Raw genomic sequence first — 23,085 nt, 5'->3', positions numbered from 1 at the left:
AAAGCTGAACATACAAATTTTGAAGTTTGTCTAGGAAAGTTAAATATGAGAAAACCGGTGCAGTCTGAGTCTGAAATGATTAAAGCCAATACTAGTAAAGAATTCGGTTCTAAGTTTTGAATAAGGTGTACAATGTAATAAAAAATGAAATTCGTCTTCTATTGCTTCTACAGAACGTATAATACATAGCCTATCGTTTACTTCCTCCCCCCTAAATCGCCCTGTTTGTATTCTGATAGGAAGAACACCACACACACCTAAATTGTGCTAATATAGATCTGTGAGGTTTGTGTATGTCCATTGTAACATATTTTTCTAAATTAAAATCACTTTTAAAAGACCTGTAAGTTCTGAGTTTTGAAACACTTTGTAGTTCATTGTGCCAATCATTCACAAATTTTGGTTGAAGATTGATCTTGGCTAAGTTCAAGTTATATACCTCCCGATTTATAAAACATGTTGACATATCGCTAGATTGGAGTAAAAGTTTAACATGGTGTCCCACATGAAAACTAATTTCGTAACTCTGTCATCATTCAAAGTAACAAGATGATTCCACAATCGTTGCATGTTAAGTTGATGGCGATAGAATGAAGGAAACCAGCCACTATCTCCTTGTCAATGAGTAGGCTTAGCTAAAATCGGAGTTAACCAGTGCACCCCCAGAAAGTATCGCAGCCCGTAGCTGTTCGGATTCGATGTAATGTTTTGTGTGCCCCCACACTCCACTGCAGTTGTCAAGAATTGGCACAACTCTGCATCTTTTAGTATGTGTAAAATCCTATCAATTTGTTTGAATGTATTTTCGAAATAAGGCACGTCTGCCAGATTTAACGAAATTTTCTGTATTATTTTTAAATGTAGCAAATTCGTCGAATAGAACACCGAGATATTTATAGGATGTTGTATAGTCAAGACAGTCCCTTCCGATGCAAACTACATGATCACTTCTCTTTCGCTGATGCTTACGAAAATGTACTACTTTAGATTTGAGAGAGTTAATCCGTAGCCACCATTTCCTACACCAGCCAGACACAACAACGAGCATTGCATCCATGTCACCCTCGTTTTCGGCAATTAATGGAATATTGTCTGCATACAGAAGGACATTAAGTTTATTGGGGCCAATTTGAATCCCACTATTGAGATGTTTCAGTTACATGGCGAGGTCGTTAATAAGTGTAAGTGGGTTAAAGGGTTGGACTCATGAATACCCCAAATACACAGATCGAAGTATAAAGACTGATTTTATAAATATTGTCATTAGGCTGACACAATTAAGAAACTTTTATCTGTAAAAGGTATAAATACAAAAATACATTAATTTTTACATGAATACAAATGAAAAAACCTTCTTTTTTTTTAAATTCTAAAAAATTGTTTGATTTTTTTCTTTGCCACTTGACATGTAGAAATTAAACAAAAACTTTTTGGGAAATTTTAAATCTTCATTAACAAACTTGTATCACACACTGTGAATATATTTTTTTCCTTCTCATTATTGCACACATGTTCTTAGTTTTAAAGATAATTTTTTTTAACTTACTTTTTAAAAAATCCTTTCAATCTACCCTACTGGTAGTTTTTTGTTCTGGGTACAGTACATAAAACAAGGGAAAAATTTCCCAATTTCTATCAAAATGTCACATTTTTCCCAATTCATTAGCCCCGGCCCCAGTACCAAAAATGGGTGTGAGAGGCCTGACAAATTACGGTAATTGAAGTTTTTCTACATGGTCCCTTGAAATTAGTGAGTTTTGCTGTATCGTTCTTACATTGATTTTATGTCAGAAGTTTATTTGATTCTGTATGTATTATGATTTAGATGTTATATTTTCAAACATTACTGTTCCACCAAAATCATAGTCTTAACTAGGTTTCAAAGTCAGTAAGCTATTTCCATGTCATGTTTTACAGTTGTAAGAAAACTTAAGTATTTCGTATATAGTCTAATGTACTTGTACTTATATGTAATTTTATATTTTGAATACTCAGAAACTGACAAGACTTGCTAGACAAATTTTTACATGATTGTGAATTAAAATTTTGATTCTGAGTCCTTCTTACATGCCCATGCAAAGCTGAGGCATGGTCAGATTTTGGTCAAAATTTATTTTTCTATTTTAATTGTTTTCAGTGCTTTTAAAGTAATAAATGCATTTCTAATGATCAACCAAACTTTGAGTGTCAGTCGTCGAGTAATAAATGAGAGATTATGCAAATTTAAGCTTAGGTCATGTTTTTACTGTTACATTGCACCATTGTAAGCAAAATCATGCCATGAGCCTTGTTTATATAAAAAAGAATTGTAAGCTATGTATCTTGCTTATAGTTATAGCCCCACAACTGACACTCAAATTTGGTTGATCATCAGTTACTATTGTAACTAAAACTAAACCATTGTAAGCAATAAAAATAGAAAAATAAGATTTGGCCAAGATGGTGACCATGCCCCTTTAAAGTAAAACCCTCTAAGATGAATAACACACATAGCCTATTTTGTTATATGTACTATTCAACAAAATTATAAATTTCAGGTTGTCTGTCAAGAAAGAAAAACACATTAGAGTGCTTTTTGGAGGACTTAAAGTGGGCTAAAGGTAATCATGTTCTATTAAGACTTGCAAATTGGTTCTAAATATAAAACCTGAATGCATATTCATATGGCATAGAAAGTGAAAAAAGCACACGCAAGATGAAATTATACATATCGATCAGTTTTCAGATTTACAAAGTACATACATGCAATCAAGTATGGTTGTAACAAGCCTGACACAAACTTTTGAATTTATTGTTTGGTTGATTTAGCATGAAATGTTTTGCTCTTAATCCATTGATAGATAAATTGTATTAATGATCTCTGAACCTCAGCAATGTTCGATTATTCTAAATTAACCTGATTTCCTTTATCCGTACCATAAATTGACTTTTATACAGACAGTGTTCTATTGTTAGTATTACCACCATTTACACAACTAGGGTGTCCAAGTAGCGTAGTTAACAATGCACTCGCTTATCACCGCTGTGTCCTGAGTTCAATCCCCGTGATTGACAGTGGTTGTATGTAAAAGGGTATGGTGGTCGCCCGCTTGGACATGTGGGTTTTCTCCGAGTACTCCGGCTTCCTCCCACAACAATGACCCCCTCGCACTAACATCCGTGCCAACGAAAGATATTAATATAAGTTGTAGAACTTGTTTATCAATCGTTGTAAAATAAATAAAGTTCATTTTTTTTTGTATTTACACAACTACATGCTTGGCATTGTGGATTCACAGAGAACTACTAATAAGTGACATGTTGGTAACGAGTTTGAGCCATCGGTGCACCAGCACTTTTTTTCAAAAGCGTTATTTCTACTACCAGTATATCCACCGTAGGAAAATTTGCAATAACTTTGTAATATGCATTGATGCCATTTAAAATTTTATTTTATTGCATTTCATTTATAAAGTTTAAAAGAAACATAACACTTTTATAATGAAAAAATACTTTAAGGCTGAGGATCGGAGAACCTTAAAATGGCCATTTAAAATTAATATAAACTGTTTATTCCGCAAGGGCAATGGAGGATGAAAGAGGGGAAAATAGAATAAGGGCGAATATTTTTCTGTATACTGAACTATTTTAGAAAATTGTACAAAATATTTAAATAAGCTTACAAATTGCTACATATTATATATTAAATATATTACATATTTCCTAGGGAAAAAAATCATTATTTAAATGTAAAAATCTTTAAAAATATCACCAGCAAGGGTATAAAAATTACTTCGTTTTTTGTGCATCCATGCAGTCATAATTTTTAATGTCTAAGATGTAAAGTTTTCTATTAATAGAAAGTCATGACACAAGTAAGTGTCAAGTAAGGGTCTCTAGGAAGAGAAAGAAACAGAAAGGCTGCAAGGTAAATTACATTATATAAGAATTTAAGTTTATTTTAATCATTCAAAAATTGACAAAAGAAAAAAAAATTCAGAACGGTCACAAGGTAAAAAAGAAAAAGAAGAACATCGGAAATGTTTCTCTAACATTTATTGTTCATACAAATTTAAAGTTGAACTGATGATTATTTTAGTATTTCAAATCTTGTTTAGGAGCAGTGCAGCAGACAGAAGAAAAAGAGAAGAAAATTCATAAAAATTCAAGAGGTTAGAAATAAATTACCAATTTCAAGCTGCTTGGATTGATTTTAGAGTAATTTTTGGTCATTCGTAAAACATTTGTTTTACCAAATATATGTATATAAATGGATGATGTTTATTTGCATATAAATGGGCGATGTAGTAGCTATTAAGTTGAATAAAGCAAAATTACTTTGAATGAAACTGTGTGTAATTTGTATTAGCAAAACAAAAAATACTGAGCAGAAGATAGGAATATTTAAAAGAATAATGGGCAATTTTCCCCTTAGTTATATTTACTGGGCTGATATAATGCATTTATATAATAAAAAGACTTAAATTTTATATATTTTTGAAGGTCCAAGGTTCGGGTGATGTCGACTGTCCCCATTTACAGCCCAAAGACCACAGCTGTATGGAAATCCAAGCAGGTCTGGGTGATGTAGACTATCCCCAACTCCAACCTGATGACCACAGTTGTTCAGAATGCCAAGAAGGTCTGAGTGACATCAACTATCTCCAACACCAGCCCAATGACTACAGTTGTCCGGAACCCCAAGTAGGTCCAGGTGACGTAGACTATCCCCAACTCCAACCCACTGACCATAGCTGTCTGGAACTCCAAGTAGGTCCAGGTGACGTCAATTATCCCCAACTCCAGCCCACTGATCACAGATGTCAATTTCAGTCCGATAACCACAACTGTTCAGAACCAGAACTCCAAGCAGGTCCAGGTGGTGTTGACTATCCCCAACTCCGGCCCGATGACCACAGCTGTTCAGAACCAGAACTCCAAGCAGATCCGGATGAAGTAGACTATCCCCAACTCCAGCCTGATGACCACAGCTGTCTGGAACGCCAAGCAAGTCTAGGTGACATTGACTGTCCCCAACTCCATCCTAGTGACCACAGCTATCAGGAATGCCAAGGAGGTCCAGGTGACGTCGACTATCCCAAACTCCATCCCACTGATCACAGATGTCTGGAGCTCCAAGCAGGTCCAGGTGGCATTGACTATCCCCAACTCCATCCTGATGACCACAGCTGTCTAGAACGCCATGCAGGTCCAGGTGACGTAGACTATTCAGAGGATTGTGAGGATCTTGATGATCTAAACTATATTGTAAAGACTGAAGATGAAGAGACTGAAGATGAAAGTGACAGTGAATCAAGCATATTGGATAATGAAAGCAGCAGCAGCTTGATGTCTGAAGATAAAGAGACCGAAGATGAAGGTGACAGTGAATCAAGCATTTTGGATGATGAAGGCAGCAGGAACGATGTTGTAGTTGAATCATGTCCGGGTGATGTTTACTTTCTCCAACTCCAGCCCGATGACCACAGTTGTCCAGAACTTCAAGCAGATCCAGGTGATGTCGACTATCCAGGGGATTGTGAGGATCTTGATGATCCCGACTCTATTGTAGAGACTGAATATGAAAGTGACAGTGATTTGAGCATTTTGGATGATGAAAGCAGCAGCAACTTGATGACTGAAGATGAAGAGACCGAAGATAAAAGTGACAGTGAATCAAGCATTTTGGATGATGAAGGCAGCAGGAACTTGATGAACGATGTTGTAGTTGAATCATGTCCGGGTGATGTTTACTTTCTCCAACTCCAGCCCGATGACCACAGTTGTCCAGAACTTCAAGCAGATCCAGGTGATGTCGACTATCCAGGGGATTGTGAGGATCTTGATGATCCCGACTCTATTGTAGAGACCGAAGATGAAAGTGACAGTGAATCGAGCATTTTGTATGATGAAAGCAGCAGCAACTTGATGAACGATGTTGTAGTTGAATCATGTCCGGGTGATGTTGGCTACCCTGAACACCAGCTTGATGACCACAGCTGTCCAGAACTCCAAGCAGGTCCAAGTGATGTCGACTATCCCCAACTCCAACCCACTAACCATAGCTGTATGGAACTCCAAGCAGGTCCGGGTGACGTCGACTATCACCAACTCCAGCCCGATGACCACAGCTGTCTGGAAAGCAAAGCAGGTCCAGGTGATGTCGACAACCCCCAACTCCAACCCACTAACCATAGCTGTCTGGAACTCCAAGCAGGTCCAGGTGACGTTGACTATCCCCAACTCCAGCCCTATGACCACAGCTGTCCAGAACCAGAACTCCGAGCAGGTCCAAGTGACGTTGACAATCCCCAACTCCAGCCCGATGACCACACCTGTCTGGAAAGCCAAGTAGGTCTGGGTGATGTTGAATATCCTCAACTCCAGCCCGATGACCACAGCTGTTCGGAACGCCAAGTAGGTTCAGGTGACATCGACTATCCAGAGGATTGTGAGGATCTTGATGATCCTGACTTTATTGTAGAGACCGAAGATGAAGAGACCAAAGATGAAAGTGACAGGGAATCAAGCATTTTGGATGATAAGAGCAGCAGCAACTTAATGAACGATGTTGTAGTTGAATCATATCAGGGTGATGTTGGCTATCCCGAACTACAGCCTGTTGATCACAGTTGTACAGAACTCCAAGCAGTTCCAAGTGATGTCGACTATCCCCAACTCCAACCCGATGACCACAACAGTTCAGAACTCCAAGCAGGTCCAGGTGATGTTGACTATCCCCAACTCCAGCCTGATGACCACAGTTGTGCAGAACTCCAAGCAGGTGCAGGTGATATCGACAATCCCCAACTCCAACCCACTGACCATAGCTGTCTAAAACTCCAAGCAGGTCCAGGTGACGTTGACTATCCCCAACTCCAGCCTGATGACCACAGTTGTGCAGAACTCCAAGCAGGTCCAGGTGATATCGACAATCCCCAACTCCAACCCACTGACCATAGCTTTCTGGAACTCCAAGCAGGTCCAGGTGAAGTTGACAATCCCCAACTCCAGCCCGATGACCACAGCTGTCCGCAAGGCCTTGCCAGTTCAGATGACGTCGACTATCCAGAGGATTGTGAAGATCTTAATGATCCCGACTATATTGTAGAGACCGAAGATGAAAGTGACAGTGAGTCAAGCATTTTGGATGATGAAAGCAGCAGCAACTTGATGAACGATGTTGAAGTTGAATCGTGTATGGGTGATGTTGACTATCCCCAACTCCAGCCCGATGACCACAGTTGTCCGGAACTCCAAGCAGGTCCAGATGACGTCGACTCTCCCAAACCAGAGGATTGTGAGGCTCTTGATGAAAGAGATTTAGATTGTGACAACCCACCGTGCAAAAGAAAACTTGATGAAAAAGACTGTTTATTTGACAAAAAGTTCCCAAATGTTTTTATTAAGGGATTGAAAAAAGACAATGCAAAATCCAAGCACAATAGGGTATATGATTGTGTTCATGCCTGTTTATACTGTCATGAATTGTTCACCAATATACAAAGTCATCTAGAACGTAGACATGTAAACCACACCAAGGTAAAGGCTATAAAAGAACTCAAAGACCAAAAGATGAAAGAAACTAATCAGGAGAAAATTGATAAGTTGGAGAAAAGGCTGAATTCAGAAATGAAACTTCTTAGAAACTTGGGAGACCACCATCATAATATGAAAGTTCTCAGGCATAAAGAAGGTGAGCTTCTCTTGCCAAGAAGAAGGCTTGTTACCTTTAACTTTGAAGAGTATGGTCCATGTCCTAAATGTAAAGAGTGGATGGTACTGAATTCTTCTATCAGTAATCATCAGAAAACATGTCCAGTGAAAAGTACAGACTATCACAAAGGTTCTACAATTATACAAATTGGAATCCTTACAGGAAAAGTGAAGACAACAGGTTCTAAACGGATTGAGAAAGAAGTGTTACCTTCAATGAAAAGAGACAAATTTGCAGAGATCTGTATGAATGATCCACTCATCCTTGCATTGGGAGACGTTTGGTTCATGAAAAACATTGATAATAAAAGAAAAAGAAAAAACTATTCTAGTTTTCATATGAGGCTAGCAGCACGGCTTCTTTTAGCCTTTAGAAATTTGGTGAAAAGAATGGACGTTTCAATGAGTGAGATGCTTAGCCCTGAAAACTTTGATAATGTGGCAGAAGTAGCTCTCCAAATTTGCAATAGTACCGAACATGAAGAGGATGAACTCCAGCATCCTAGCACAGCAATTAAGTCTGGGTTTGACCTTATGAGGATGGCATCCTCAAAAGTAGGAATTTCTATCAAAACAAAAAACAAAGAAATGAAGAAAGAGGGAGAAGCATTTATGTATCTTATGAGTAAAGAATGGGGTTACAAAGTTAACAAAGTTGCAAGAAGTACTCTGTCGGAGCGAATGTTTAATCAGAAGAAAGAGCTCCCTTACCCCGAAGACATAATGAAACTTTCATCTTATTTAGTAGAAAATTTGGAATTTGTAGATCTATCTTACACTGCTGTTAGTGGTATGATGTTCAGACGCATTGTGATGCTAGTGGAAGCACGCCTTATCTTGTATAACCGCAGGAGACCTGGAGAATTAGAAGCTCTGAGGTAAGACAAGTTTTGAACTCCCATTTTTAACCCAAAAAATGAGGTTTTTAAAACCATGATGTCAAATCTTAAAAGTGGTTGTTTATGCGTGGGGGAAATTTACAAAAGTTGCACGATTATGCTAAATCCGCATAAAATATCCCTGCGCGTGTGATAAAAAATTCAAACCCTTGAGTAATGAATCGCTAATTCGCGTATTAAACACACACATGTACTCAACCACAAATGTAAATAACCACTTTAACAGTATTTATGGCTCCTTTTCATAGAGCATTGTATATGTTACTGTATAGAAAAGGTTAAGACTAAATGCAGGTCTTTGCTTTTCTTTTTAGCTTGCAGTGTTACAGAAATCGATCAAAGGAAGTCAGTGCAACCGATCTCTCTCTTAGAGAACAACTTAGCAAGTTTGAGAAGGAAATGCTTGACAATCAGGAATTGGTGGAGATACGGGGAAAGGTGAGCTTTATCCTGGAGACAATGTTAAATATTTGTTCAGATACAATAGTATTTATATACCGGTATTTTAAGCCTGTCAGGCTACATAAAATTAGTATGTAGATTCATCCTGATTTGCAAAAATATAGGGCAAATATCTATTCACTTTCTTGAAATAACAATTTATCTATTTTGTTTAATTGTTATTGCTGATATAAGTACTTTAACCAATTTTAATCTTTTGATTCCATTTTATTCCACCTTAACTGTTAATATGGTTAATTTCTCGAATGGCTACTTGCCAAAACACACATCTAATTATTTTGGGCAATAAAGGGGTCCTCTTAAGGTAAAATTTACCTGTGTTCACCTGGATTTCTATAATCAGTGAAAACATTATATGAATTCATTAGAAAAAAAATGTATTTCGAGCTCTATAAATTTAGTTTTAAGTTTTTTTTGAAAGAAGCACTATGATAATGCAGTATTAAATAATTTTTTATTCAATTTAAAAAATCAATTCTTAAAAACATGTATAAATAGTGCCATTAAGGCCAAAATAAAAAGATTGTATGTTTGCCCAAACGCGACCGACCCGAAAAAAACCCGCCGACTCAAATTCTTTTTTTGCCGTTTTTTGGAAGAATTTTTTTTTTCGGATATTTTTTGTGTCCGCTCACAGGGGCTCGTCACGAAGTTTTTTTTCTCAACCTTTTATATCTACCACCTCTATACAATAAAATACACAAGGGAGGAATCAAAACTCGAAAAAAATCGCTACCTCCCTCTAAAATACAAGTCCGCGTACGAGTTATCTTGAGCAATATTGAATTGACCAATGAGAGCGCGACATCTGATCGAAGAAAGTGTCACCGGAGAGTAAACTGGAAGAAAATGCGTGACAACTTCTAAAATTGTTGCCGATGTTTAAATTTTGCTGGTATTCCTAAAAACTATGGTCCTTTCCCGATCTAATGATACCTAGAGTGCAGGGTTTAACGTCCGAGAAGAATTAATACGAGGCGACCGAAATCGGGAGGTAGCTATTTTTTCGAGTTTTGATTCCTCCCTTGTATATTTTATTGTATAGAGGTGGTAGATATAAAAGGTTGGAAAAACTTCGTGACGAGCCCCTGTGCTAAAAACCCAATTTATTGTTGAATGATTTAATTCAGTATAATAGACTAATACATGTATATACAGGTCTTAAATTCATGGCTTTTGATTGTCTCTACAAAGGTATGATAGTGAAAAAGATATACCGTACTCAGTGTTACAATATCTTCATGCAAATTCTGAAAAAAAAAAAAGAATTTGCCTACCTACCTACCCACACCCAGTCATCATGGGTCGGGTTTGGACAAACTGAAATATTTTTAATTGTGGCCTAAGTAACTTAAACATATAACCCTTTAGATTTGAAAGGCTTTTGTCCAATTTATGGCTTATAATGTATTTTGTATAATTTGTTTCTTTGATTGACATACATGTATCCAAACCACTGTCCTTAATCAACATCACCACCCCACCCAAAACCCATCAACAAAAAAAAATTTGAAATTAACGTCATTGAGCATGTGGAGTACATGGAAATTTTTGAAATATGTATAATTCCTTAAATTGAGTTGCATTAAGTTAAATTATCTGCTCTTTGTCAAGAAGTACTCCACTCGGTTGAACCTTTTTTGTCTTGTCCTTTAAAAGTTCAGGCTGTGAAGACTAATTGAATAGTGCCATGCATTAGCATTTTGTTTTGCATTCACATTAATTTTTTAATGAGCAGTTTTAGCAGTCATTTTTCAATGATTTGGAAAAAAATTTAATTGGTTGCCTCTTCTTGCCAGAATGGGACCAGAGTACCGGTTATTTGTCCGAAGGAGGTTATCCCTGCAATGAATTATCTTGCCAGTAAAGAAATTAGAAAAAAGGCAGGAATAAGAGACGGAAATCCTTTTCTGTTCGCAAATACTGGTAAGATGTCATAAAACATGTATGAATGAAATTCCAATTGAAAAAAGAAAATAAAAAACTAATTCTTGAAAGAATTGAAATCAATTTGTCAAAAGGAAATTAATTTATTTGCTTGTAAATATCACTGTGACAATTTTGGTAAGCAATGAAGTCCAAAGTTTGATCCTTTATCTTATAAAATCAAATAAATGAAATATTTTTAAAGGCGATATGAAGGAGCAATAAGACTCTGTCTCTATTTTCAGGCTGTATTTCATTGTCAAATATTAAGTCAAGGTCTTGGCTCCTTTCTAAAATTGGACGGAAAATATGCTTGTTGTTTGCAATGAGATCGTGCCTAGTTAAGGAGGTTATGCCCCGGACCCCCCTAGCAGATTCGCGCCTTTGGCGCTCACCTATGGTGCCTCCTATTTCACTCTAATTCCCCTGCTACTTGTGATATTAAGGAGAACCCTGATATCAATTGAGGCTACCATTACTGCACCAGTCACGTTTAAAGTATGGCATCTGATTTTTAAATAGGTTGGGAGATCATGTGACCAAAAAATCCCAACTTTTGATAGGGTTTGTGAGGAGTGGTGCAGATTAGAAACCCTTGGCTAGCAAAGATGCCAAATATAATACAGAATTTGTTTTTCTAGAAAAAGCTTTTGTTTGACTTCAGAAAAAAGGGCTGACCCTTAAATTAGGGATCAAGAGGGCTTTCTTTTATCCATAACACTTAACTGAGATATATTTTGTAATTTGTTTTAGAAACAACAATGTTCATCTCACAGTTATATACCCATACATATTTTAAAAAATTTTCTCATGTGTTATTTAATTATGGGTATTTGGTTTTTAAATGTTTGACAACAGTTTATTTCATCGTCATATTTCAGCTGAAGATGTTGTTAGGGCTGGTCTGGCTCTGGAGGAAATACGAACAGAGTGCCGCTCTTTGAAATTTCCTGATAGAATATACGCTACAAACCTTAGGAAATATTGTGCCACTATTGCCCAAGTAAGTATTTGGACTTTCTACTTAGTGGCCCATTGTAATTTGTTTTGGGATGTTACTGTCTCCAAGAGCAAATGATTGTTTAATCTTCTGTAAATTAATTAAATGAAAAATGAAGTAAGGCCTTATAAAACTTAAATAAGTTCTCAAGCCAGTGTGCATCAGTTTGAAGTAATGCATTGCAATTTTGTTCAATTTTCTTTTGTTAAAAGTAAGTAAAATGATTGCCCAATCGAGAAAAAAATATCAGTTTTATTTTTGCATTGCTAGGAACTCTTCAAGTTTAACTGTTACTATTGCAGATGCTAATTGGTTTCACTTTTGGTTTGGAATTTTGACATTTCTAAATTCTAGAAGACCATGAAGATTTGTTAGTTTCTTTTAGTCTGGGCAGTGACACTATATATGAAAGGAAAAGTCGGGGTTGAGTGAAACTGGAATCCTACTTACTCATCAATTTTTTGGTCCCATTCTTTGTTAGATATTTTTCTTTCTATCTCTTTTCTAGTTTTTCAAGTTACATACATTAACTCCTAATTTTACAATTTGACAGTAGGACATGTTTAACTATATATTCCTCCATATTGATAGTTACTTTAAGTTTCCATTCTTGCTTTATACTAGGTGTAATGTACTTTGTCTTTATTAGGTTATTGGGCTCAAGGATCATGAACTTAAATACTTGTGTAGACATGGGGCACACCATGGAAGTTCATGAGTTGCACTATCGCAGCACATCAGGACTAATAGAACGACTTGAAATTGCCAAACTTATGGTCATGCAAGAATGCAATGTAGTTGGAAAGTTCCATGGAAAAAGTTTGAAAGATATTACTTTCGAAGGTAAGTAATTGCAAACTTATCTAGAATTAAGCAAAACTGATTATTTTAGTTAATAAATTTTCATAATGCTGTTTTTGTATTTTTCTATTGTTCTTAATATTTAGACATTTTGGATAAGGAAGACATTTCCCCCACACAAGGAGAAGCCACTAGAGGAGAAGAAACTCCTTCAGTAGAAGGTACTAGTTAAAGATAAATCGTTTTAATCTCCTTAAAGCTGAACACCGGTCGTAAATAGGCACCGTCACACAGTTACCTGTTATATAAACCCTTCGATTTCATTACACATAATTGCACACCTGAAACTCCAGGCCAACATGTAGTATTCCTTTCGTGGTCTTTAGATTATATGCATTTTTTCTTATGTGCATATTCTGTTTGTAAATAATGCATTAACCAATTTATTTGATGTTGGTATTCTTCTGGCTTGAAAAAGGTGCGTAAAATTTGATAATTTCATCGCGACTGAGTAACATGGCGAGGCAAGATGTATGTCCAGTGTCGTCCACAGGGGCGAGACCTCTACAGTGAAATAATTCGAACTGTTTAGAGGTCTGCCCCTTATACAAGGCTTGTAGGGACAGCAGTGATTAAAGAGAAATATGGCGGACAGTGCCTATTTACGAGCGGTGTTCAGCTTTAAGATGGCAACTTTCTAGAAATTTCGTCACTACCGGTACTTAAAGGGATAAGAATGAATTACAATGAAATAAATGAACCTACTGTTTTCATAGTGAGTCTCTTTCTCTCTCTATTGTACTTGTGTTATGTTGACCAAAAATCTTAGGAGATAATATTTTGCAGGTTTAAACATTTTCTTATATTATTTTATTTTCTTAAAAAAACCCAGATACAAGTCTATCTCTAGATGACATGGAAGAGGATGTATTAGTATCAAGAAGGAAACCTAAGAAAAGTAAGTCATATAATACATCTATAAAAGAAAAATTTAAGGTCACTAAGTCACCCAGATGTCATTTGTCATTGTGCATGTACATTAAAATATAATTAACTTGGATCTGCTCAGAAGTTGCTAAGCCATAATCAACTAAAGGATAATATCACTAAACATGAAAATAGCCCCTTTCCATACAATAGAACATCTACAATGCTTTTTGATATTTTTAAAACAAAGAGTGACCATTTAGTATGACACATCTGGATTAGTGTTGATAGCTTGGATTTTCTATTGTAATGATTGATGCATTATCAATGATTTTGTATACCCTGTAACAGTGAATTTAGTTCTGGTGTCTGATCCTGTCCTTCAAATGGGTGGAACTTCATATAGTATGAAGGAATTAAACAGATTGGACTAGGCTTGTTTACTTGATTATTCTATTCTTTATTTGCTCAAGATATACATCTTATGGCATTATGCACAACAAAGTTTACAAAGACGATTTTCTTTTGAAACATTTGTGTGCCGACCACTTTCAATAGCAAGGTTATGTGTAGACATTGTAATTCTAATGCACATCTCACTCGTGGCCATCTTGGTTGGGTCCTCTTTGTTTGGGCTTTCATAGACTATACACCTAATGTTTTTCGACAGGTTTCTGTTTTTCCTTTTCCGCTTGGTTTTGGAACCACGAGATGAATGCGGCATTGGATATCACAACAAAATTCCCTAAGAATACTTTCTCTATATCACACTACTTGTTGTATTTACTCCCTGAGAAAAAACACACCCGCCATGTACCTTACCATGTGACCTATAACTTATCACATGACTTATTTTCATTGCCAAAATTTGGGAGGACAACTTCGAAATTGGAAATGAAATCCGTTGTTAATTGATGTTGAACATACCTATTTCATATGCAAGTTATTAATACCTATTTCATATGTAAGTTATTAATTTCCTGAATTTTATATTTATTTCACTTTTTTATGCCCCTTTAAAGAAGGGAGGGCATATTGCTTTGCTGCTGTCCGTCTGTCGGTCCACCAACAGTTAACAATTCATTTTCTTTGCAGAGGTTTCACGTATTGAAATGAAATTTGGTGTACAAATTTATCTTTAATATCTACGGGGTAGGTCAAGTTTGATTCTGGGTTCGATCGAGAAATTTCCAACAGAGTTATCTCCTGGACGTAGAAAAATTACAATTATTTGCAGTTTCCGTTCATTTTCTTCACAGAGGTTGCACTTACTGAAATGAAATTTGTTGTACAGATTTAACATAATGATATTTAGATCAACATAAGATTTTAGTTTTGATCGAGCAATTTTGACAGAGTTATGTCCCTTGGATGTAGAAAAATTCCAATTGTTTGCAGTTTTCGTTCATTTTCTTCGCAGAGGTTTTCAAGGGAGGGGGCATAACATCTCTTGTTATTATTTATTGTGATATCTCAGACACTGCAGTCATAGAGCTGAAATAAATACCCCAAAATCAATATTACAATATTCATTTTTCATTTGAATTTTCTATTCCACAACATTATATTTAATCACCTTACTTCTTATACTTTACTGTTCATTTTCTTGTCGTCTGCCATGATGCATGGAGGGGATGGTTGGTCAATCATAACCCTCAATTTCATTAATAGAATATCTATTGAAAATAGTCCAGCTCCTCACTCCTTATCTTTATTTATTTTTCTTGCTTATGTTGAGATGAATCAATTGTATCAGGCAGGTACCCCATAGGATTATCCCATGCATCATTATTTTTGGTCACCTCAGTCTCTCAGATGACCTATTGCTATCTGTTTTCATTAGTCATTGTGCATTTATTAATATTTGAACATTTTCAGTTTCTTCTCTGAAACCTGTTGAGGTCTGATGAAATTTTTTTTTGGTTGGGGGGGGGGGGTTACCATTGGTCATAAAGTAAATACTAAATAAGCTTAAATTTATTTTGCAATTTATGTCAAATAAGTATTTTTTTGTGCAAGTGCCATGTTGCAGATTGTTGAATTCAATTTTATTTTTGTGAAAAAAGATTCATGCAAACTGAAATGATGTACATTATCAGTGAATGTTATACTAAAAATATTCAATTGCATTTCAAATATCATTACCATCTAGGTGTAAGAAAAGCATGGACAAAAGAAGAAGAAGAAGAAATGAAGAAATATTTTAAGACGTACTACGATGGTACTACGAAGAAAACTTGCCCAAGTAGAGCAGAATGCCAAAGAGCAATTGAGTTGAGCAAAAACAATGGTGGATACATACACCTGAGGAGTTGGGAAACAATTAAAAAAAAAAGTTAACAATTTTCTTTTCAGCTCTGTCAAGAAGAAGTAAAAACAGATGTGCAAATATGACTGGAAACATTGGACATTAGGCTAGAACATATTTTTTTATCATGATTGTTTTGCATTCTTTTTTCAATGATTGTTTTGCAGTGTTCTATACCATTTTTTTTCCTAAACTCAGTTACAAAGTAATTGTAGACAATTCTGTTGTCAAAGCTAACTCTCTGGTTCCTGTTTAGTTAGACCAGATCTATACTGAGTTAAATTTTTTTGAATATAAAAATGGGACACAAGTCTATGTGATTAAAGTCAAGTTTTCTTTGTTGATTGTTGCCCTATTGGTCATTTATAAGGCGTCGAGAAAATGTCAGCTCGATGCCTGTGTGGCTGTTCCGGCCTTTGATTTATTTTTTGCTATGGTAGAGATAAAAGAATTACCTCTTCAAATAAATTGGTTAAATAAAGACATTTGCTTTACTTACGATTCATTGTTTCTGTTAATGAAATAGCCACGTTTTAAGACATGACATTGTCTGCAGAAAGGAAAGGAAAATTTATTTTAATGGGTTTGATGCGTCCTGTGCTTTTGGTACAATACCTGATATATTAAGGGAAAGTTGGCATTCTGCATAAATTATGGCATTGTCATTTATAAGCACTCCAGGAAATTTTTCGAAGAAATTGAAATGTGTTTTTAAAGTTTATAAGTAGACCAGAAAATTGGGTTTATTGGGGCCATTTATTTGTTTCAAAATTTTATTGTGTCATAATTCTAGAGGAAAAGAATAATCCACATAGAAAAGAGCTTAGGTTAGGTGCTAAAAGTTTCCACAGGTTAGGAGAGAAAGGGTAGTCCACAAAAATACTCTGGTTTCATCAATATTCGTTGAATACCAATTTTCGTGGATTTCGTTATTAAGTTGATCCATGAATTTAATGTTCATTGAAGTGCAATTTCTATTAACATTTTGTATTCATAGGGTCATTGGCCTTGAATTTACGTATCCTTGAAACTGTAATTTTCACTTTTTTCACGAAAATTGATACCCTTGAATATTAATGAAACCACAGTAGAGTAATTATCTGTATCTATTAGATTGAAGAGTAGGAGCTAAAAGTGTCCATAAGTTAGGGGGAAAAAAATGGTCCACAAATGAAGAGTTACTGTCTGTATCTATTAGATTGAAGATTAGGAGCTAAAAGTGTTCATAAGTTGGGAGGAAAAAAATAGTCCACAAATGAAGAGTTATTGTCTGTATCTATTAGATTGAAGATTAGGAGCTAAAAGTGTCCATAAGCTGGGAGGAAAAAAATAGTCCACAAATGAAGAGTTATTGTCTGTATTTATTAGATTGAAGATTAGGAGCTAAAAGTGTCCATAAGCTGGGAGGAAAAAAATAGTCCACAAATGAAGAGTTATTGTCTGTATTTATTAGATTGAAGATTAGGAGCTAAAAGTGTCCATTAGTTAGGGGGAAAATTTGGGGATTGAAGATTAGGAGCTAAAAGTGTCCATAACTTGGGAGGAAAAGAATAGTCCACAAATAAAGAGTTATTGTCTGTATCTATTAGACTTAAGATTAGGAGCTTAAAGTGTCCATAAGTTACGGGGAAAAGAAAAGTCCACAAATAAAGAGTTATTGTCTGTATCTATTAGACTTGAGATTAGGAGCTAAAAGTGTCCATTAGTTAGGGGGAAAAGGGTAATCCAGAAATAAAGAGTTAATGTATCTAAAAGTGTTCATTAGATGTGAGGATATATTGTTCAAAATTAAGAGTTAGATTTGTATTTGTCTATAGAACTCCTAGTAAAAAGTTGAGTTATGCTTTCACCAGTCAAGAATTTTTCTTATTTTACAACATTTGACAAAAGAAAGCTTTGTGGAGAGGTCATAATTGTAAAAGTCCCAGCAGGATTTGAACTTACGACTTAAAGAATCATTATCTGCACTCTAACCCATTGTGCTACGCTGTAGATGACAAGTGTAAGAAGGCAACAATTTATACTTGCATTTTTTTGTTTGTTTCGATAGGAAGTCCGTCACAATGGAGGTGTCCCATATCACCTTAATTGATGTTTATTTTACAGAAATTTGTTTATTTATTTATCTGTTTTATTCATTATTATTATTATCATAATTATATATAATTATTTAGGCTAAGCTAAGCAGTTAAATTATTCATTCGGTATTTTCAGCTGAAAATAAGTATAAGTATTCTCCGGGTAAGTCAAATGGATACTTACAAGTGTCATTTAATTGAAAGCTGAATTTTTTAATAATATTATTTAAAATGCCTTCTTTGGTGATTCATGTGGGATATGAAACGACATCGCAATGATCACTACCTTCACAACTAGCATAGCTCATCAAAAAAACATTTTATTTTTAATATTTTTACATCTTTCTTTTAACAAATAATGAATATTTTGATCGTAAAGTCTAAGTAAAAGTAACTAAATTATTTTTTATGTACATCAGTATGATAGATAAATAGCCAAATTGTCATATATGGTAATTTGAGTCTGACATGATTATTTCGCGCAGTCCGTGAATTTTATAATTTACACATTTCATTGATGATTTAAAAGGATTGGGCAACAGGCTAAGCATATGTAGACCCTTTATGGTTTTTTCGAGGTTGCTGAAAGTTTTGGAACAATCAATAAACTGGTTAGAACTGTATTTTGTATATTTCAGTCCTGTTAGTTTCAACAAGCTATGAATTGCAATTGGTTATCCTAAGAAATAAAGGAGAAATTACTTAGTAGTTGTAAAAATAATCAATGATTTTATGACGATTAAAAAGCTCATTAAATTTGGACATCTTCAAGCTCATGAATGATGGACTTATATTTTAACTGCTTAATGTCAACTGTTGGAACTGCTACATTTAGCACTTAATTATAAACTAAACTTTTAGCTCATAAAATTTTAACTCATAATTCCTTATTGTTGGTCCGTCTGTCCGTCTGTCTGTCCGTCTGTAAACTTTTTACATTTTGTACTTCTTCTCTAAAACCGCTTATCCAATTTCAACCAAATTTGGCACAAAGCATCCTCATGGGAGGGCGAATATAAATTGCAGAAATAAAAGGCCGATCTGCATTCAAAGCGGAGAAAACCTTCAAACTGTAGAAAAAGGGGGGGTGCATTTTTAAAAATCTTCTTCTCAAGAACTACTGATTCCAATTCAACGTAGTTTAGCATAAATTATCCTTATGGGAAGGAAAATATAAATTGCAAAAATTAAGGTCTAATTCTGTTTCAAATCTGAGTTATTACGAAAATAATAATAAAAGGAAGGCGTGTTTCAATCAGTTTAATAGCTTCGGATTCGGCATCCGATAAAATGGGTAGACAAGAATTGGCCTGGGCAAAACAAAAGATTGGCAGTTATTAATCTGCCAATCTCATTAAAATTTCAGGATATTTGATGGACCAGTATATTTGTATTTGCTGTAAATATTGCTCCAAAATAATGCGTATTTGGAATTGACGATTGCCGATCTGCCCCGGCTTTTATTTTGCCACGGCCCGGGTTTGCGTACCCATTTTACCAAGACTCGTATTCCATACATCTAAAACGAGGTTCTTTGTTTAAAGCAGCCATGACATTATACGAAAAAGAGTCGATCTGACTATGATGAATTTGCTTGTTGTGCAACAGTTCGCGAATGAAGGGAAATTTTTGAAACATGCAAAATATATTGGTGCCGATTTTGTGAAGTAAATTGAGGCTAAATATTTTAATGCGTTGACAGTTTTCACACATGACGTTGGTGTTAGCTTGTTCTGATTTTCGTTTCGTTTTCATTATTTATGCTTTGTAACCTGGGAACTATCGTCTGTATTTCGTGATTTTTACGTATCAAATCAAACAGAGACTTCGGTAAATCAAACAGTTAACTGTTTACCTGCGCAAATTAAGCAAAATCTGATGTATCACAAAAGTACTGAAATACAATTCATTCTATCGGTAATTCGGCATTATATTTTGCGTAATGGTAGATTAATGCAATTGGTTTTGTTGAGATGCTCGGCATTTTCTCGAGTTTATTCAGTTTAAATAGAGTTTGATATCGCTGTCGGAAATATGTAGGTATATACATGTACATGTATATATATGAGTCATTTCGAAAAAATAAATTGTGTTCTTTATTTGTTATAGTGCATGTTTCTTGTGTTTTAATTGTTTACAATTTCTATTTACTAACCATATTTGAGTGTTAAGCTTCGAATTATAAGCAAGATACAGAGATTTGTTCACAATTCTATGTTTGTACAGAGATCTTAAAAACTAAAGATTAAAAAAGTAAAAAAATTGTCAATATTTATTAAGAAAATTTTCAAAGTCTCTTCTTCCAGAAACCAACTTTAATAACTTATTGTATTGTAAACTTAACCTTTTTTAGCTCACCTGAGCCAACGTCTTCTTCTCAAAAACTATAAGGCCAGGAAAGCTCAAATTTGAGTGGAAGCATCCTCAGATAGTGTAGATTCAAGTTTGTTCAAATCATGATCCCCGGGGGTAGGGTGGGGCCACAATTGGGAGATCAAGTTTTACATAGGAATATATAGAGAAAATCTTTAAAAATCTTCTTCTCAAAAACTATTAGGCCAGAAAAGCTCAAATTTGAGTGGAAGCATCCTCAGATAGTATAGAATCAAGTTTGTTCAAATCATTGTCCCCGGGGGTAGGGTGGGGCCACAATTGGGGGATCAAGTTTTATATAGGAATATATTGAGAAAATCTTTTAAAAATCTTCTTCTCAAAAATATTTGGCAAAGAAATCTCAAATTGGCATACAACCATCCTTAGGAAGTGTAGATTCAAGTTTGTTCAAATCATGGTCCCTGGGGGTAGGGCGGGGTCACAATGGGGGATGAATTTTTATAGATAGAGAAAATCTTTTAAAGTCTTCTTCTCTTTCTTTAGGCCAGGAAAGCCCAAGTTTGAGTGGAAGCATCCCCAGATCATATAGATTCAAGTTTATTTAAATAATAGTCCAGGGGTAGGGTGAGGCCACAATGGGGGATGAATTTTTACTTAGGAATATATAGAGAAAATCTTTAAAAATCTTCTTTTTAAAGAATTTTTGGCCAGAAAGGGTTTTACTAGTAACTTGTGTAGAGGCATCCTCGGGTAGTGTAAATTCAAGTTTGCAAAATCACAGTCCCTAGTGGTAGGGCGGGACCGTGATGGCGGTTTGAATTTTTACATAGGAATATAAAGAGAAAATCTTTAAAACTATTCTGGGAAAGTGTTCGGTTCAAAACTCAGTACTTAGTGTGAAAGCAAAGGTTATGCAGATTTAAGTCAGATGAAACCATGATTCCCTAGAGAAAAATGGGGCCATGAAATTGGGGGGGGGGGTATATAGGAATAGAGAAAAATCTTCTTACAGGTACAACAACAAAAGGGGCTTGGTATTTACCAAAAAATAAGAGGTTGATAAAAATTGGCAGATTTTCAATTTTTTTTAGCAAGATCTACTGTACTCAGTTGTCAAGATATTTTGATACTGTAATGCTAATTTGATCAGAATTAAGGCAATTGTTGCTCAGGTGAGCGATGTGGCCCCTGGGCCTCTTGTTTAGCTTTTCTGTCAATTTATATCTTTTTATAAAGTCTTTATTATACATAAAAATCATAAATATTTTATTATTGGAAGCATGAAAAAATAATAAAAATTCCCTCAAAATTTAAGAAAATTAGAGGAAATACGGGCTAAGCAATATCAGTTTTAGTATAAATAGTTATTCCAATTTAGTAGTAAAAGCTGATAGACATTCTAATGTTCTATCATTTCATTGAAGAATAGAATCTTCATATCTTAAATAAATGACTACAGAACTACAAAGAGCTACACTTGTTTTTATCATCCTTTACGTTGAGGAAAAAGGTAGTGACCTTGACCTGCTCTTATGCGAAAACAAAAAGGTCAAATTTGATAAAACTGATAGAATCATTTTGTAATATGATCCGTTTGACTCTGTCAAAATTTCATGAATTTCTTATTATAAGAAGTATGTTTGATAACGAGAAGACTCCTTCCTTAACTTTATCTCTGTTTTAAAATATAAAAACTACAGGCATAAAATATCACTAGAAACTCATATAACTGAATATATCTTCGATTTCTCTCTATTACGTATAATTATCATTGATGACGTCACAAGCATGATGAAGCGAAGATCATGTCGGGAGACAAGTCATCGGAATGCAGTGTAAACAATGCCGAAATAAGACTTATTTAATACAGATAACTAAGATTGAGATGAGTGTCAGTTAGGATATAATCAGGATAATACAGGCATGGATATTTTGTTAAATCAGCGAGTGTTATAAGGTAAGCAGATCGACATTTATATGGCGTGACCAGCCTTTCCTCTGTCAGTGTGTACACAAATAGGCAAAAGTGTAACACTACCCCGGATAGTATGAACGATGACTTTGGTAAATATCAACGGTATATGACCTAAACTACTTGAAAAGTGCTGCTAGAATTCTGTGCTTCGTTGTTTTAAATAAAAAATGCGTAGTATTTACAATGAAATTATAGAAGTTGAGAGTGTTTCCGATAAATATTTACAATATTTATTTTATGCGATTAACAATAGGATCATAGCAGTAATACTTATAAACATTAACTAATTGCCGATCGAATTATTGTAGCAAACATACAAATGAACTTAGGGGTAGTGTTACACTTTTTGATTTTTTGTTAAGGTAAAAAAGTAATCTATTTTTAACTGTCACGTGATACCATGGCACGGCAGCTTCAAAGATCGAGTCGATTCCGAAGTAGAAAAATAAAATCTTGGTGAACACATTCACTTGGTATTAATATTCCGCACTGTTTTCTTAAAAAATAAACAGTTTTCAAATTGATCCTAATTTTGACGGTCATTAAACTCGGAGTTGCCTTAACCTACCCGCGATCATTTCTTATGATACAATATAATATCATATGATATTATATTTTATCATATAAAATGATATTGTACGATATCGTATCATATAATATGATATAATATCATATGATTT

General features: G+C 35.0%; 1 protein-coding gene across 1 annotated transcript in view; it reads left to right on the top strand.

The window, feature by feature from the left end:
• Window positions 1–16,517, top strand: part of LOC128170974 (uncharacterized) — a 29,805-nt gene extending 13,288 nt beyond the window's left edge. Inside the window, 13 exon segments of the mRNA XM_052836740.1 lie at window positions 2,538–2,600; window positions 3,840–3,907; window positions 4,098–4,151; window positions 4,483–8,573; window positions 8,909–9,032; window positions 10,856–10,982; window positions 11,864–11,985; window positions 12,632–12,675; window positions 12,677–12,825; window positions 12,930–13,004; window positions 13,676–13,741; window positions 15,863–16,035; window positions 16,037–16,517. Coding sequence (XP_052692700.1) covers window positions 2,538–2,600; window positions 3,840–3,907; window positions 4,098–4,151; window positions 4,483–8,573; window positions 8,909–9,032; window positions 10,856–10,982; window positions 11,864–11,985; window positions 12,632–12,675; window positions 12,677–12,825; window positions 12,930–13,004; window positions 13,676–13,741; window positions 15,863–16,035; window positions 16,037–16,084 — 5,204 coding nt within the window. The 3' untranslated portion in view covers window positions 16,085–16,517.
• The last annotated feature ends 6,568 nt before the right edge of the window (window positions 16,518–23,085 follow it).

Source organism: Crassostrea angulata, chromosome 2, assembly GCF_025612915.1.
Source record: "Crassostrea angulata isolate pt1a10 chromosome 2, ASM2561291v2, whole genome shotgun sequence".
NCBI classification, from domain to species: Eukaryota; Metazoa; Mollusca; class Bivalvia; order Ostreida; family Ostreidae; genus Magallana; species Magallana angulata.
This window is presented reverse-complemented; position numbering and strand designations above follow the sequence as displayed.